The following is a 15,642-nucleotide window of genomic DNA, read 5'->3' on the forward strand; positions in this document are numbered from 1 at the left end:
AGGAGGGGACGTCTATGGTAGTGGAGTTATTATTATACCAGCTGGAGGAGGGGACGTCTATGGTAGTGGAGTTATTATTATACCAGCTGGAGGAGGGGACGTCTATGGTAGTGGAGTTATTATTATACCAGCTGGAGGAGGGGACGTCTATGGTAGTGGAGTTATTATTATACCAGCTGGAGGAGGGGACGTCTATGGTAGTGGAGTTATTATTATACCAGCTGGAGGAGGGGACGTCTATGGTAGTGGAGTTATTATTATACCAGCTGGAGGAGGGGACGTCTATGGTAGTGGAGTTATTATTATACCAGCTGGAGGAGGGGACGTCTATGGTAGTGGAGTTATTATTATACCAGCTGGAGGAGGGGACGTCTATGGTAGTGGAGTTATTATTATACCAGCTGGAGGAGGGGACGTCTATGGTAGTGGAGTTATTATTATACCAGCTGGAGGAGGGGACGTCTATGGTAGTGGAGTTATTATTATACCAGCTGGAGGAGGGGACGTCTATGGTAGTGGAGTTATTATTATACCAGCTGGAGGAGGGGACGTCTATGGTAGTGGAGTTATTATTATACCAGCTGGAGGAGGGGACGTCTATGGTAGTGGAGTTATTATTATACCAGCTGGAGGAGGGGACGTCTATGGTAGTGGAGTTATTATTATACCAGCTGGAGGAGGGGACGTCTATGGTAGTGGAGTTATTATTATACCAGCTGGAGGAGGGGACGTCTATGGTAGTGGAGTTATTATTATACCAGCTGGAGGAGGGGACGTCTATGGTAGTGGAGTTATTATTATACCAGCTGGAGGAGGGGACGTCTATGGTAGTGGAGTTATTATTATACCAGCTGGAGGAGAGGACGTCTATGGTAGTGGAGTTATTATTATACCAGCTGGAGGAGGGGACGTCTATGGTAGTGGAGTTATTATTATGCCAGCTGGAGGAGGGGACGTCTATGGTAGTGGAGTTATTATTATACCAGCTGGAGGAGGGGACGTCTATGGTAGTGGAGTTATTATTATACCAGCTGGAGGAGGGGACGTCTATGGTAGTGGGATTATTATTATGCCTGGCAATGAATCTGTTTTCAGAGCAGAACAGACTCCAGGACTTGTCATTGTATCCAAGCCAACAGTCATCACCCCTTCCTCTCCTGCTGATTCCTTTATATGTCACTCCTATACCAGCCCCCATTATCCCACTCCACTCTACCTCCCAGTAACAGCGCCCAGTCAGACCCTCTCTACACAGCACCTGTCCCCAGTCCTCAAATCTCTCTGGGTGATCAGGATACGGCTGCTCCTCTGTCCTACATGTCACCTTTCTGTTCTCCTCAGACAGAGAGAGGAGTCTGTTTACTGTGTTCGGGTCCAGTGTGAGATCACAGACATCTGATGGATGAAACCAGACACAATATTAGAAATCATCATCATTCACATTAGAATGTTAACTCACTTTTCACTAATTCATTTAATGTAGATGTTTCTAGGTATCAAAAGGAGAAGTTAAGGTAACTTGAGACTTGTTGAATGATCATATGTTATACTGTATGGTAATATAATACACACTTATTCACATTAATTACACACACACACACACACACACACACACACACACACACACACACACACACACACACACATCAACTCTTTGTAAACGTTGGTGTCCCTGATTTCTGCTTCTGTAGAACTACAGATGATATTTAATATGACCAAGTCAGTAATGATGGTGGTCTTTGACTTAACTTGAATTAAGACTTATTCTTAGTCATATTCTTCACAGCAGTCAACACTCACATTTTCTAAGTCCAGGTTTCATTCTGTTCTCTCCACCATGTTCCACACTGTAGCGGTAAGCAGAAGAACAGACAGTCATTGAGGGATACACCTGAACTCTCACACACACACACACACACACACACACACACACAGCATATAGCTTTGTCCAAGTGGTGGTCAGAATGTTTGTATTAACTAGCCTGAAAAGTCAAACATGTCTGATATGAACATTGACATAAACCCTCTACATACTTGAGTTTCTCCAGTCTGCAGTGTGGATCCTCCAGTCCAGCAGAGAGCAGTCTGACTCCTGAGTCTCCTGGGTGATTGTAGCTCAGGTCCAGCTCTCTCAGGTGTGAGGGGTTTGACCTCAGAGCTGAGACCAGAGAAGCACAGCCTTCCTCTGTGACTAGACAGCCTGACAGCCTGCAAAGAGTCAAATCATATTAAAATCACACTGATATTCTTTGGTGGTGAAAATAGTGGCAGTATATTTCTTCAACATATTCAGATACATCAGTGTCCTGAAACCTGCCATATCTATTCGTAAATTAATGTATCATCATTAAAAATGACAAATGATCAAAGTATTGCCTGCAGATAGAAACATGTATAGTACAAATATTTGAGTAGACTGACCAGACCAGTTTAAAAGCAGTATCAGTCAAAAGACAGACAGTGAGGTATCAGATTTAGATTGTATTGAGTATACAGTCCACACCATAGCTATTTTGACAGTGAAGATAACAATTTAAATGTGGTTCTAAACTCTAACATTTTGGATTTCAGATCAAATGTTTCATATGAGGTGACAGTATATAATGTCACCTTTTATTTGAGGATATTTTCATACATATCTGTTTCATTATTTAGAAAAATGAAAGCACTTTATGTATCTAGTCCCCCTATTTAAAGAAGTCATATGTTTTCTGACCAATTCACTCATAGTGGCTTAAAGTAGTCACAAGTTGAGTATTTGATCCGATATTCCTTGAACGCAGCGACTACATCAAGCTTGTGACTCAAACTCGTTGATTGATTTTTCAGTTTGTTTTGGTTGTGTTTTGGGTTGTGTTTTGCCCAATATTAAAATGGTGGATGGTGTAACGTCTGCTTCCAGCTCACACTCTCAAACACGTAGATCCCCCTGAACGCAGCTCACTCTCCAGATCCCAGTCACCTGAATTCTGATCACCTGTTCACACACCTGTATGTCATTATCAAACTCTATTTAGTTCAGTTCTTTGCACCCCCATCATTGTGATGTAATGTTTGATTTGCGACACACGGCTATTCGGAGCGCTGAGTTTCCTTTAATTTACTCCTCCCGTGTATGATAGTTTTTGCCTGCCTCCCTAACGACGCCTTTTGCCTATTCCCTGCCTGTACCTTAGCCCATTGGATTTCCTGTTATCAACCTATTCCCTGCCTGTACCTTAGCCCATTGGATTTCCTGTTATCAACCTATTCCCTGCCTGTACCTTAGCCCATTGGATTTCCTGTTATCAACCTATTCCCTGCCTGTACCTTAGCCCATTGGATTTCCTGTTATCAACCTATTCCCTGCCTGTACCTTAGCCCATTGGATTTCCTGTTATCAACCTATTCCCTGCCTGTACCTTAGCCCATTGGATTTCCTGTTATCAACCTATTCCCTGCCTGTACCTTAGCCTATTGGATTTCCTGTTATCAACCTATTGCCTGATCTCCCGGACCACGGCCTTTTCCCTGCCTGTTGCATTTTTGGACCCTTTTTGATCTTCTGCCTGCCCCTGGACCTGTGGTCCTTTACAATAAACACCTGCTGAGCCCTGCACTTGAAACCAGCTCTCTGTCTCCCATCGTGTTCATTACAGATGGTGACTGGAGTCATTTTATTTATAAGTGAGTAGATAACATGTTTCTAAACACTACTAAAAGCATCCTGATGATGCCATGATTAAGAAAAATCATGAATGAATCATGAATAATAGTGAGAAAGTTACAGAAGCTACAACAAAACATGCTAACCTCTCACCATTACCAATAACAGAGGATACAACAAAACATGCTAACCTCTCACCATTACCAATAACAGAGGATACAACAAAACATGCTAACCTCTCACCATTACCAATAACAGAGGATACAACAAAACATGCTAACCTCTCACCATTACCAATAACAGAGGCTACAACAAAACATGCTAACCTCTCACCATTACCAATAACAGAGGCTACAACAAAACATGCTAACCTCTCACCATTACCAATAACAGAGGCTACAACAAAACATGCTAACCTCTCACCATTACCAATAACAGAGGCTACAACAAAACATGCTAACCTCTCACCATTACCAATAACAGAGGCTACAACAAAACATGCTAACCTCTCACCATAACCAATAACAGAGGCTACAACAAAACATGCTAACCTCTCACCATTACCAATAACAGAGGCTACAACAACACATGCTAACCTCTCACCATTACCAATAACAGAGGCTACAACAACACATGCTAACCTCTCACCATTACCAATAACAGAGGCTACAACAAAACATGCTAACCTCTCACCATTACCAATAACAGAGGCTACAACAAAACATGCTAACCTCTCACCATTACCAATAACAGAGACTACAACAAAACATGCTAACCTCTCACCATCACCAATAACAGAGGCTCATTCCTCATTATTCACGATTAATTCCTGATTATTCATAATCATGGTAGCATCCACATGAATGTAGAAGTGTTCAGAAACATCTATTCTTACTGACAATACAAGTGAAGTGACTCCAAAATGACAGGACATTATTCACCATTCAGTTTCTATTAGGAAAAACATAATCCAAAACACAACCAAGACAAACTGCAAATGAATTCAACAAGTTTGTAGAATCACACGCTTGATGTAATCACTGCAGGTATGGAATATTGGACCCAACACTAAACTTTTGACTAAATTAATTTGTCCAAATAATTAAGACTTCTTCAAATAGGAGAACTAAACTCAGCAATAAAAGAAACGTCCTCTCACTGTCATTTGCGTTTATTTTCAGAAAACTTAACATGTGTAAATATTTGTATGAACATAACAAGATTCAACAACTGAGACATAAACTGAACAAGTTCCACAGACATGTGACTAACAGAAATGGAATAATGTGTCCCTGAACAAAGGGGGGGGGTCAAAATCAAAAGTAACAGTCAGTATCTGGTGTGGCCACCAGCTGCATCAAGAACTGCAGTGCATCTCTTCCTCATGGACTGCACCAGATTTGCCAGTTCTTGATGTGAGATGTTACCCCACTCTTCCACCAAGGCACCTGCAAGTTCCCGGACATTTCTGGGGGGAATGGCCCTAGCCCTCACCCTCCGATCCAACAGGTCCCAGACGTGCTCAATGGGACTGAGATTTCGGGCTCTTCGCTGGCCATGGCAGAACACTGACATTCCTGTCTTGCAGGAAATCACGCACAGAACAAGTAGTATGGCTGGTGGCATTGTCATGCTGGAGGGTCATGTCAGGATGAGCCTGCAGGAAGGGTACCACATGAGAGAGGAGGATGTCTTCCCTGTAACGCACAGCGTTGAGATTGCCTGCAATGACAACAAGCTCAGTCCGGTGATGCTGTAACACACTGCCCCAGACCATGACGGACCCTCCACCTCCAAATCGATCCCGCTCCAGAGTACAGGCCTCGGTGTAACGCTCATTCCTTCGACGATAAACGCGAATCCGACCATCACCCCTGGTGAGCCAAAACCTCGACTCGTCAGTGAAGAGCACTTTTTGACAGTCCTGTCTGGTCCAGCGATGGTGGGTTTGTGCCCATAGGTGACGTTGTTGCCGGTGATGTCTGGTGAGGACCTGCCTTACAACAGGCCTACAAGCCCTCAGCCCAGCCTCTCTCAGCCTATTGAGGACAGTCTGAGCACTGATGGAGGGATTGTGCATTCCTGGTGTAACTCGGGCAGTTGTTGCCATCCTGTACCTGTCCCGCAGGTGTGATGTTCAGATGTACCGATCCTGCGGAGGTGTTGTTACACATGGTCTGCCACTGTGAGGACGAACAGCTGTCTGTCCTGTCTCCCTGTAGCGCTGTCTTAGGCGTCTCATAGTACGGACATTGCAATTTATTGCCCTGGCCACATTTGCAGTCCTCATGCCTCCTTGCAGCATGCCTAATGCACGTTCACACAGATGAGCAGGGACTCTAGGCATCTTTCTTTGGGTGTTTTTCAGAGTCAGTAGAAAGGCCTCTTTAGTGTCCTAAGTTAGCATAACTGTGACCTTCATTGCCTACCGTCTGTAAGCTGTTTGTGTCTTAAGGACCATTCCACAGGTGCATGTTCATTAATTGTTTATGGTTCATTGAACAAGCATGGGGAAACAGTGCTTAAACCCTTTTCAATAAAGATCTGTGAAGTTATTTTGATTTTTACGAATTATCTTTGAAAGACAGGGTCCTGAAAAAGGGATGTTTCTTTTTTTGCTGAGTTTAGACGCCGAAAGTGCTTTCATATCTAAAACGGTAAAAAATACAGTCTTGGCCAAAAGTTTTGAGAATGACGCAAATATTAATTTTCACAAAGTCTGCTGCCCCAGTTTGTATGCTGGCAATTTGCGTATACTCGAGAATGTTATGAAGAGTGATCAGATCAATTGCAAATAATTGCCAAGTTTCTCTTTGCCATGCAAATGAACTGAATCCCCCAAAAACATTGCCACAAAAGGACCAGCTGACATCATGTCAGTGATTCTCTCGGTAACACAGGTGTGAGTGTTGACGAGGACAAGGCTGGAGATCACTCTGTCATGCTGATTGAGTTCGAATAACAGACTGGAAGCTTCAAAAGGAGGGTGGTGCTTGGAATCATTATTCTCCCTCTGTCAACCATGGTTACCTGCAAGGAAACACGTGTCGTCATCATTGCTTTGCACAAAAAGGGCTTCACAGGCAAGGATATTGCTGCCAGTAAGATTGCACCTAAATCAACCATTTATCGGATCATCAAGAACTTCAAGGAGAGCGGTTCAATTGTTGTGAAGAAGGCGTCAGGGCGCCCAAGAAAGTCCAGCAAGCGCCAGGACCGTTTCCTAAAGTTGATTCAGCTGCGGGATCGGGGCACCACCAGTACAGAGCTTGCTCAGGAATGGCAGCAGGCAGGTGTGAGTTTTTCGGAGGATGGCCTGGTGTCAAGAAGGGCAGCAAAGAAGCCACTTCTCTCCAGGAAAAACATCAGGGACAGACTGATATTCTGAAAAAGGTACAGGGATTGGATTGCTGAGGACTGGGGTAAAGTCATTTTCTCTGATGAATCCCCTTTCCGATTGTTTGGGGCATCCGGAAAAAAGCTTGTCCGGAGAAGGCAAGGTGAGAGCTACCATCAGTCCTGTGTCATGCCAACAGTAAAGCATCCTGAGACCATTCATGTGTGGGGTTGCTTCTCAGCCAAGGGAGTGGGCTCACTCACAATTTTGCCTAAGAACACAGCCATGAATAAAGAATGGTACCAACACATCCTCCGAGAGCAACTTCTCCCAACCATCCAGGAACAGTTTGGTGACGAACAATGCCTTTTCCAGCATGATGGAGCACCTTGCCATAAGGCAAAAGTGATAACTAAGTGGCTCTGGGAACAAAACATTGATATTTTGGGTCCATGGCCAGGAAACTCCCCAGACCTTAATCCCATTGAGAACTTGTGGTCAATCCTCAAGAGGCAGGTGGACAAACAAAAACCCACAAATTCCGACAAACTCCAAGCATTGATTATGCAAGAATGGGCTGCCATCAGTCAGGATGTGGCCCAGAGGTTAATTGACAGCATGCCAGGGCAGATTGCAGAGGTCTTGGAAAAGAACGGTCAACACTGCAAATATTGACTCATTGCTTCAACTTCATGTGATTGTCAATAAAAGCCTTTGACACTTATGAAATGCTTGTAATTATACTTCAGTATTCCATAGTAACATCTGACAAAAATATCTAAAGACACTGAAGCAGTAGACTTGTGAAAATTAATATTTGTGTCATTCTAAAACTTTTGGCCACGACTGTATATGTATGAATACCTTTAAATAAAAGGTGACATTCTGTACTGTCACCTAATATGAAACATTCGATCTCAAATCCAAAATGCTGGAGCATAGCACCACATTTAAAACTGTAAGCTTCACTGTCCAAACATATATGGTGTGGACTATGTGTGCCTGGTAAACACATGTGGATCTGGTGAACAGTTATCACTTGTTGACCAACTACAGGAATACTGACCTCAGAGTCTCCAGTTTACAGTGGGGATCCTCCAGTCCAGTAGAGAGCAGCTTCACTCCTGAATCCTTCAGGTCATTGTTACTCAGGTCCAGCTCTCTCAGGTGTGAGGGGTTTGACCTCAGAGCTGAGACCAGAGAAGCACAGCCTTCCTCTGTGACTCCACAGCCTGACAGCCTGCAAAGAGTCAAATCATATTAAAATCACACTGCTATGCTTTGGTGGTGAAAATAGAAGCAGTATATTTTTATTAACATATTCAGATACATCAGTCTCCTGAAACCTGCCATATATATTCATAAATTAATGTATCATTATTAGAAATGACAAATTATCAAAGTTTTGCCTGCAGATAGAAACATGTATAATACAAATATTTGAGTAGACTGACCAGACCAGTTTAAAAGCAGTATCAGTCAAAAGACAGACAGTGAGGTATCAGATTTAGATTGTATTGAGTATACAGTCCACACCATATCTATTTTGACAGTGAAGATAACAATTTAAATGTGGCTCTATACTCCAACATTTTGGATTTGAGATCAAATGTTTCATTTGAGGTGACAGTATAAAATGTCACCTTTTATTTGAGGATATTTTCATACATATCTGTTTCACGTTTAGAAATGAAAGCAGTTCATGTATCTAGTCCCCCTATTAGAAGAAGTCATAAGTATTTTGACCAATTCATTTATAGTGTATTAAAGTAGTCAAAAGATTAGTGTTTGGTTGTAAACTAGTTGGTTGCATTTGCAGTTTGTTTTGGTTGTGTTTTGCACCAATAATAAAATGGTGGATGATGACTGGATAATTTTCTGTCTAAGTGAGTAGATAACATGTTTCTAAACACTACTAAATTAATCCTGATGATAACATGATTAATACAAATCATGAATGAATCATCAATAATAATGAGAGAGAAAGTTACAGAGTCTACAACAAAACATGCTAACCTCTCACCATTACCAATAACAGAGACTACAACAAAACATGCTAACCTCTCACCATTACCAATAACAGAGACTACAACAAAACATGCTAACCTCTCACCATTACCAATAACAGAGACTACAACAAAACATGCTAACCTCTCACCATTACCAATAACAGAGGCTACAACAAAACATGCTAACCACTCACCATTACCAATAACAGAGGCTACAACAAAACATGCTAACCTCTCACCATTACCAATAACAGAGACTACAACAAAACATGCTAACCTCTCACCATTACCAATAACAGAGGATACAACAGAACATGCTAACCTCTCACCATTACCAATAACAGAGGCTACAACAAAACATGCTAACCTCTCACCATTACCAATAACAGAGGCTACAACAAAACATGCTAACCTCTCACCATTACCAATAACAGAGACTACAACAAAACATGCTAACCTCTCACCATTACCAATAACAGAGGCTACAACAAAACATGCTAACCTCTCACCATTACCAATAACAGAGGATACAACAGAACATGCTAACCTCTCACCATTACCAATAACAGAGACTACAACAAAACATGCTAACCTCTCACCATTACCAATAACAGAGGCTACAACAAAACATGCTAACCTCTCACCATTACCAATAACAGAGGCTACAACAAAACATGCTAACCTCTCACCATTACCAATAACAGAGGCTACAACAAAACATACTAACCTCTCACCATTACCAATAACAGAGGCTACAACAAAACATGCTAACCTCTCACCATTACCAATAACAGAGGCTACAACAAAACATGCTAACCTCTCACCATTACCAATAACAGAGGATACAACAAAACATGCTAACCTCTCACCATTACCAATAACAGAGGCTACAACAAAATATGCTAACCTCTCACCATTACCAATAACAGAGGCTACAACAAAACATGCTAACCTCTCACCATTACCAATAACAGAGGCTACAACAAAACATGCTAACCTCTCACCATTACCAATAACAGATGATACAACAAAACATGCTAACCTCTCACCATTACCAATAACAGAGGATACAACAAAACATGCTAACCTCTCACCATTACCAATAACAGAGGCTACAAAACATGCTAACATCTCACCATTACCATTAACAGAGGCTACAACAAAACATGCTAACCTCTCACCATTACCAATAACAGAGGGGGTTTGATCTTTGTGCCTCCGTTTCTCATTTATCATCATTCACGATTCATTCATGGTTATTCATAATCATGGTAGCATCCACATGAATGTAGAAGTCACTGACAATACAAGTGAAGTGACTCCAAAATGACAGGACATTATTTACTATTCAGTTTCTATTAGGAAAAACATCATCCAAAACACAACCAAGACCAACTGCAAATGCATTCAACAAGTTAGTAGAATCACAAGCCTCACTGCAGGTGTCAGGAATCCCGCTTCCTGAGTCTGTTTCTGCCTGAGCTGACCGTTTTCTGTTTGGAGTCTAAGGGTGCGTTCAGAAACCTATCTGGTTGCCAGGCGACGAAGTTAGGCGGGAGATCTAGTGATTACCCTACACCTGCATCTCATCAACCTTCTGCACACCTGGTCCTGATCATCACCTCTTCATAAGCCCTGAGCTGACATCCATTCCCTGCTGGATCGTTAGCAACGAACAGCCTCATGTTTCCTGAGCTAGTCTTGTTGTTTTGTTCTGGTTACTGGGACAACATGCTAAACTTATGCTAAACTTATGCAACATGCTAAACTTATGACTACTTTAATACACTATAAGTAATATGTCCGAATAATTACGACTTTTTCAAATGGGAGAACTACATGCATAAAGTACTTTCATATCTGATAATACTGACCTCAGAGTCTCCAGTTTACAGTGGGGATTCCCCAGTCCAGCAGAGAGCAGCTTCACTCCTGAATCCTTCAGGTCATTGTTACTTAGGTCCAGATCTCTCAGGTGTGAGGGGTTTGAACTGAGAACTGAGGCCAACACTTTACAGGATGTGTCTGTGAGTTTACAGCCAGTGAGTCTGCCAACACAGAAGAAATACAATGACAGACAGGTTGTATTAAAATGATACGCTTAGCTTTCTCTGTTTACGCTGTTACCCGTTTACAAATAATGTGTTGGGTTTGACCACAGAGCTGAGACCAGAGAAGCACAGCCTTCCTCTGTGACTCCACAGCCTGACAAAGAGATCATGACTTCAAACACATTGTTAATTTAGTGTAGAAGGACAATGGCAGATGCATTTGGTTAATTCTCCTAAACAACATATATATTCTTCTTCTGTGTCCTAGAATTGTATGGTCATATTGTTATACTAATGTGAAAATCAATGCATTTATTCACACACACACACACACACACACACACACACACACACACACACACACACACACACACACAGCATATAACTTTGTCCAAGTGGTGGTCAGAATGTTTGTATTACCTAGCCTGAAAAGTCAAACATGTCTGATATGAACATTGACATAAACCCTCTACATACTTGAGTTTCTCCAGTCTGCAGTGTGGATCCTCCAGTCCAGCAGAGAGCAGTCTGACTCCTGAGTCTCCTGGGTGATTGTAGCTCAGGTCCAGCTCTCTCAGGTGTGAGGGGTTTGACCTCAGAGCTGAGACCAGAGAAGCACAGCCTTCCTCTGTGACTCCACAGCCTGACAGCCTGCAACGAGATCATCATGACTTCACAAACACACTGTTAATTTAACACCAGTAGTGTAGAAGGATAATGGCAGATGCATTTGGTTAATTCTCCCAAACAACATATAGATTCTTCTTCTGTCTCCTAGAATTGTATGGTCATATTGTTATACTAATGTGAAAATCAATGCATTTATTCAATGTTTTCAATATAATATTATACACATATTATAATGCATATTTTTCTTTAACCTGAATATTTCTTCCTGATGATTAGATTTTATATCTCATTTTATGTACTCACAGAAATGCACTGGAGGCTTTGAACACTGGCAGCAGCCTCAGAAGACCTTCCTCTGATCTGGAGTATTTCTTCAGGTCAAACACATCCAGCTCCTTTTCTGAAGTCAGCAACACAAAGACCAGAGCTGACCACTGTGCAGGTGACAGGTTGGGTTCTGAGAGACTTCCTGAGCTCAGGTAGCTTTGGATTTCCTCCACTAGAGAATGGTCATTCATTTCATTCAGACAGTGGAACAGATTGATGCTCCTCTCTGGAGAGGGATTCTCCCTGATCTTCTCCTTGATGTACTTGACTGTCTCTTCATGGCTCTGTGAGCTGCTTCTTGTCTTTGTCAGTAGACCTCGTAAGTGCTTCTGATTGGACTCCAGTGAGAGGCCCAGAAGGAAGCGGAGGAAAAGGTCCAGGTTTCCCGTCTCACTTTGTAAGGCTTTATCCACAGCACTCTTGTAGAAAGTAACTTCAGGGTTGTCTTTTGTTTTCAGTTTGTTCATTAGATTCTCATTGTTGTTGATGAATGAGAGGAACACATATACAGCAGCCAGAAACTCCTGAATGCTCAGATGAACAAAGCAGTACACCTTGTCCTGGTACAGCCCACATTCCTCTTTAAAGATCTGTGTGCACAATCCTGAGTACACTGAGGCTTCACTGACATCAATGCCAGCCTCCTTCAGGTCTTCTTCATAGAAAATCAGATTGCCATTCACAAGCTGTTGAAAAGCCAGTTTTCCCAGTGACAGAATGCTCTCTTTATTCCAGTGTGGACCTGTCTCTTCTATCCCAAGATACTTTTCATTCTTCTGTTTGGTATGAAACACCACAAGGTGTGTGTACATCTCAGTCAGAGTCTTGGGCATCTCTTCTCTCTTATGTTTCAGCATGTGTTCGAGGACTGTTGCAGAAATCCAACAGAAGACTGGAATGTGGCACATGATGTGGAGGCTCCTTGATCTCTTTATGTGTGAGATGATTCTGCTGGCCAGGTCCTCATCACTGAATCTCTTCCTGAAGTACTCCTCCTTCTGTGGGTCTTTGAACCCTCGTACCTCTGTCACCTGGTCAACACACCCTGAAGGGATCTTATTGGCTGCTGCAGGTCGGGTAGTTATCCAGAGGAGAGCAGAGGGAAGCAGATTTCCCTTGATGAGATTTGTCAGCAGAACATCCACTGAGGTTGACTCTGTGACGTCCCAACAGATCTTGTTCTTCTGGAAGTCTAGGGGCAGTCGGCACTCATCCAGACCATCAAAGATGAACAGAACTTTGTACTTGTCGAAGTTGGAGATTGTTGATTGTTTGGTTTCCATTGAGAAGTTATTGAGAAGTTCAATGAAAGTATTTTCCCCTTTCATCAAATTCAGCTCCCGGAAAGGGAATGAAAATACAAATTGGACATCCTGATTTGCTTTTCCTTCAGCCCAGTCCAGAATGAACTTCTGCACAGAGACTGTTTTTCCAATGCCAGCGACTCCCTTTGTCAGCACAGTTCTGATAAGTTTGTCTTGTCCAGTTAAGGGTTTGAAGATGTCGTTACATTTGATTGCAGTCTCTGGTCTTGCTTGTTTCCTGGTTGTTGTCTCAATCTGTCTCAGCTCATGTTCATTATTGACCTGTCCTGTTCCACCCTCTGTGATGTAGAGCTCTGTGTAGATCTTATTGAGAAGTGTTGGGTTTCCTTGTTTAGCGATCCCCTCAAATACACATTGAAACTTCTTCTTTAGATTAGATTTGAGTTCACGTTGGCAAATCACAGCAAGCTCATCTGAATGAAGAAATAACATAGAGGATATTAATATTACGTCTGTTTTAATGCCTACAGTATTGTAGGACTGTTATAACATTTTAAATTATAATCATTTATTCTCTTAACTGACTGTATAAATGTGTAAATGTTTTCATAATGCATTACAGACTGGTGTGACTGATTATATTATTATTGGTATTATTGATGGTATTATTAATGTTGTCTCTCTCTCTCTCTGTCTAAATTAATCAACACAACACATCCCTGCTGCTACTTGATGTAGTCACTAGGTGTTGTGTTAAGGATGCTGCAATATCATTGAGTTACACAGCTACTTTAGCTGTACTTTAGCTACAGCTTTTAAATGTTATAAAACAGCATTCAACATGAGGCAGACAGATCTTACATTTCTCCAGTGTGTCAGCAAGCTCCTTCTGGTTCATTTTCCTCAGGACGTGCAGTGTGATCTTCAGAGCCCCCTCTCTGGCACTGCTCTCCTGCTTCTCATCTTCAGCATCCACCACTTCCTCATCCTGCTTCTGACTCTCAAAGCCTTCTGGGAGTTCTGGACTAAGAATCCTCTTGAACATCTTCAGCTCGTTCTTCACAAATGTCATCATTTTCTCTTCAAGCAACTGAAATAAATCATGTAAATAAGTTAAGCAAGAGAAGAAATGCTTTCTCATTAACACATTAATGAATGATTGACAGATAAACTTTACTTGAGGTAGACAAAAACAAATGTACATAACAGGACCACATACACTGAATATAGAGTCCAGGTCTGTTTGATGACTCTGGGAAGACTGACCACTGAGAATCTCTGACTCTGATCTCTCCTGTTGGTTTCTGTGGACAAAACATGAGATTACATCTCCTCATCCAGGGAGTGAGTGAGTACGGACAGACAAACAGACATAGACAGAAAGCGGGACAGACAGTCAGAGACAGACAGAGACAGACAGACAGACAGACAAACAGAGATAGACAGAGACAGACAGACAGACACAGACAGAAACATACAGACAAAGAGAGACAAACAGACAGAAAGCGGGACAGACAGTCAGAGACAGGCAAAGACAGACAGAGACAGACAAAGACAGACAGACACATACAGACAGAGAAAGACACACAGACAGAGACAGACAGAAATTAGAAAGACAGACAGACAGACAGAGACAGACACAGAAACAGAGAGACAGACAGAGAGACAGAGAGACAGACAGAGAGACAGACAGACACACAGACATACAGAGACAGACACAGAGACATACAGGCACAGAGACAGACACATACAGACACAGAGACATACAGACACACAGAAACAGACACACCGACAGAGAGACAGACATAGACAGACAGCGACAGTCACAGAGAGACAGAGAGAGAGACACACACAGACACAGAGACAGTGAGACAGAGACACACAGTCAGACAGAGACAGACAGTGAAAGACACACAGACAGAGAAAGACACACAGATAGACAGGCAGAGACAGACAGAGACAGACACACAGACAGAAACAGACATACAGACAGAGACAGAAAGAGACAGACACACAGACACACAGACACACAGACACAGACATGCAGACAGAGACAGACATACAGACACAGGAACAGACAGACAGACAGACAGACAGACAGACAGACAGACAGAGACAGACATACAGACACAGGAACAGACAGACAGACAGACAGACAGACAGACAGACAGACAGACAGACAGACAGACAGACACAGAGACAGACACAGAGACAGACAGACAGACAGACAGACAGACAGACAGACAGACAGACAGACAGACAGACAGACAGACAGACAGACAGACAGACAGACAGACACAGAGACACACAGACACAGAGACAGACACAGAGAGACAGAGAGACACGCACAGACAGACAGACAGACAGACAGACAGAC

General features: G+C 42.4%; 2 protein-coding genes across 2 annotated transcripts in view; both read right to left on the reverse strand.

Annotated features, from left to right (window-relative positions):
* LOC145867068 (tripartite motif-containing protein 16-like) overlaps positions 1-3,523 on the reverse strand; it is a 4,064-nt gene extending 541 nt beyond the window's left edge. Inside the window, exons 1-4 of the mRNA XM_082971112.1 lie at positions 3,498-3,523; positions 2,035-2,208; positions 1,801-1,847; positions 669-1,395 (exon numbers count right to left, since the gene is read on the reverse strand). Coding sequence (XP_082827238.1) covers positions 669-1,395; positions 1,801-1,847; positions 2,035-2,208; positions 3,498-3,523 — 974 coding nt within the window. The remainder of the gene's footprint in view (positions 1-668; positions 1,396-1,800; positions 1,848-2,034; positions 2,209-3,497) is intronic.
* Positions 3,524-13,906: 10,383 nt separating this feature from the next.
* Positions 13,907-15,642, reverse strand: part of LOC106595937 (uncharacterized) — a 141,910-nt gene continuing 140,174 nt past the window's right edge. The window contains exon 9 of the mRNA XM_082971125.1: positions 13,907-14,569. Within this exon, the coding sequence (XP_082827251.1) occupies positions 14,068-14,569 (502 nt within the window). The 3' untranslated portion in view covers positions 13,907-14,067. The remainder of the gene's footprint in view (positions 14,570-15,642) is intronic.

The sequence above is a fragment of the Salmo salar genome, unplaced genomic scaffold (assembly GCF_965601325.2).
Source record: "Salmo salar unplaced genomic scaffold, fSalSal1 ptg000177l, whole genome shotgun sequence".
In the NCBI taxonomy this organism is placed as follows: domain Eukaryota; kingdom Metazoa; phylum Chordata; class Actinopteri; order Salmoniformes; family Salmonidae; genus Salmo; species Salmo salar.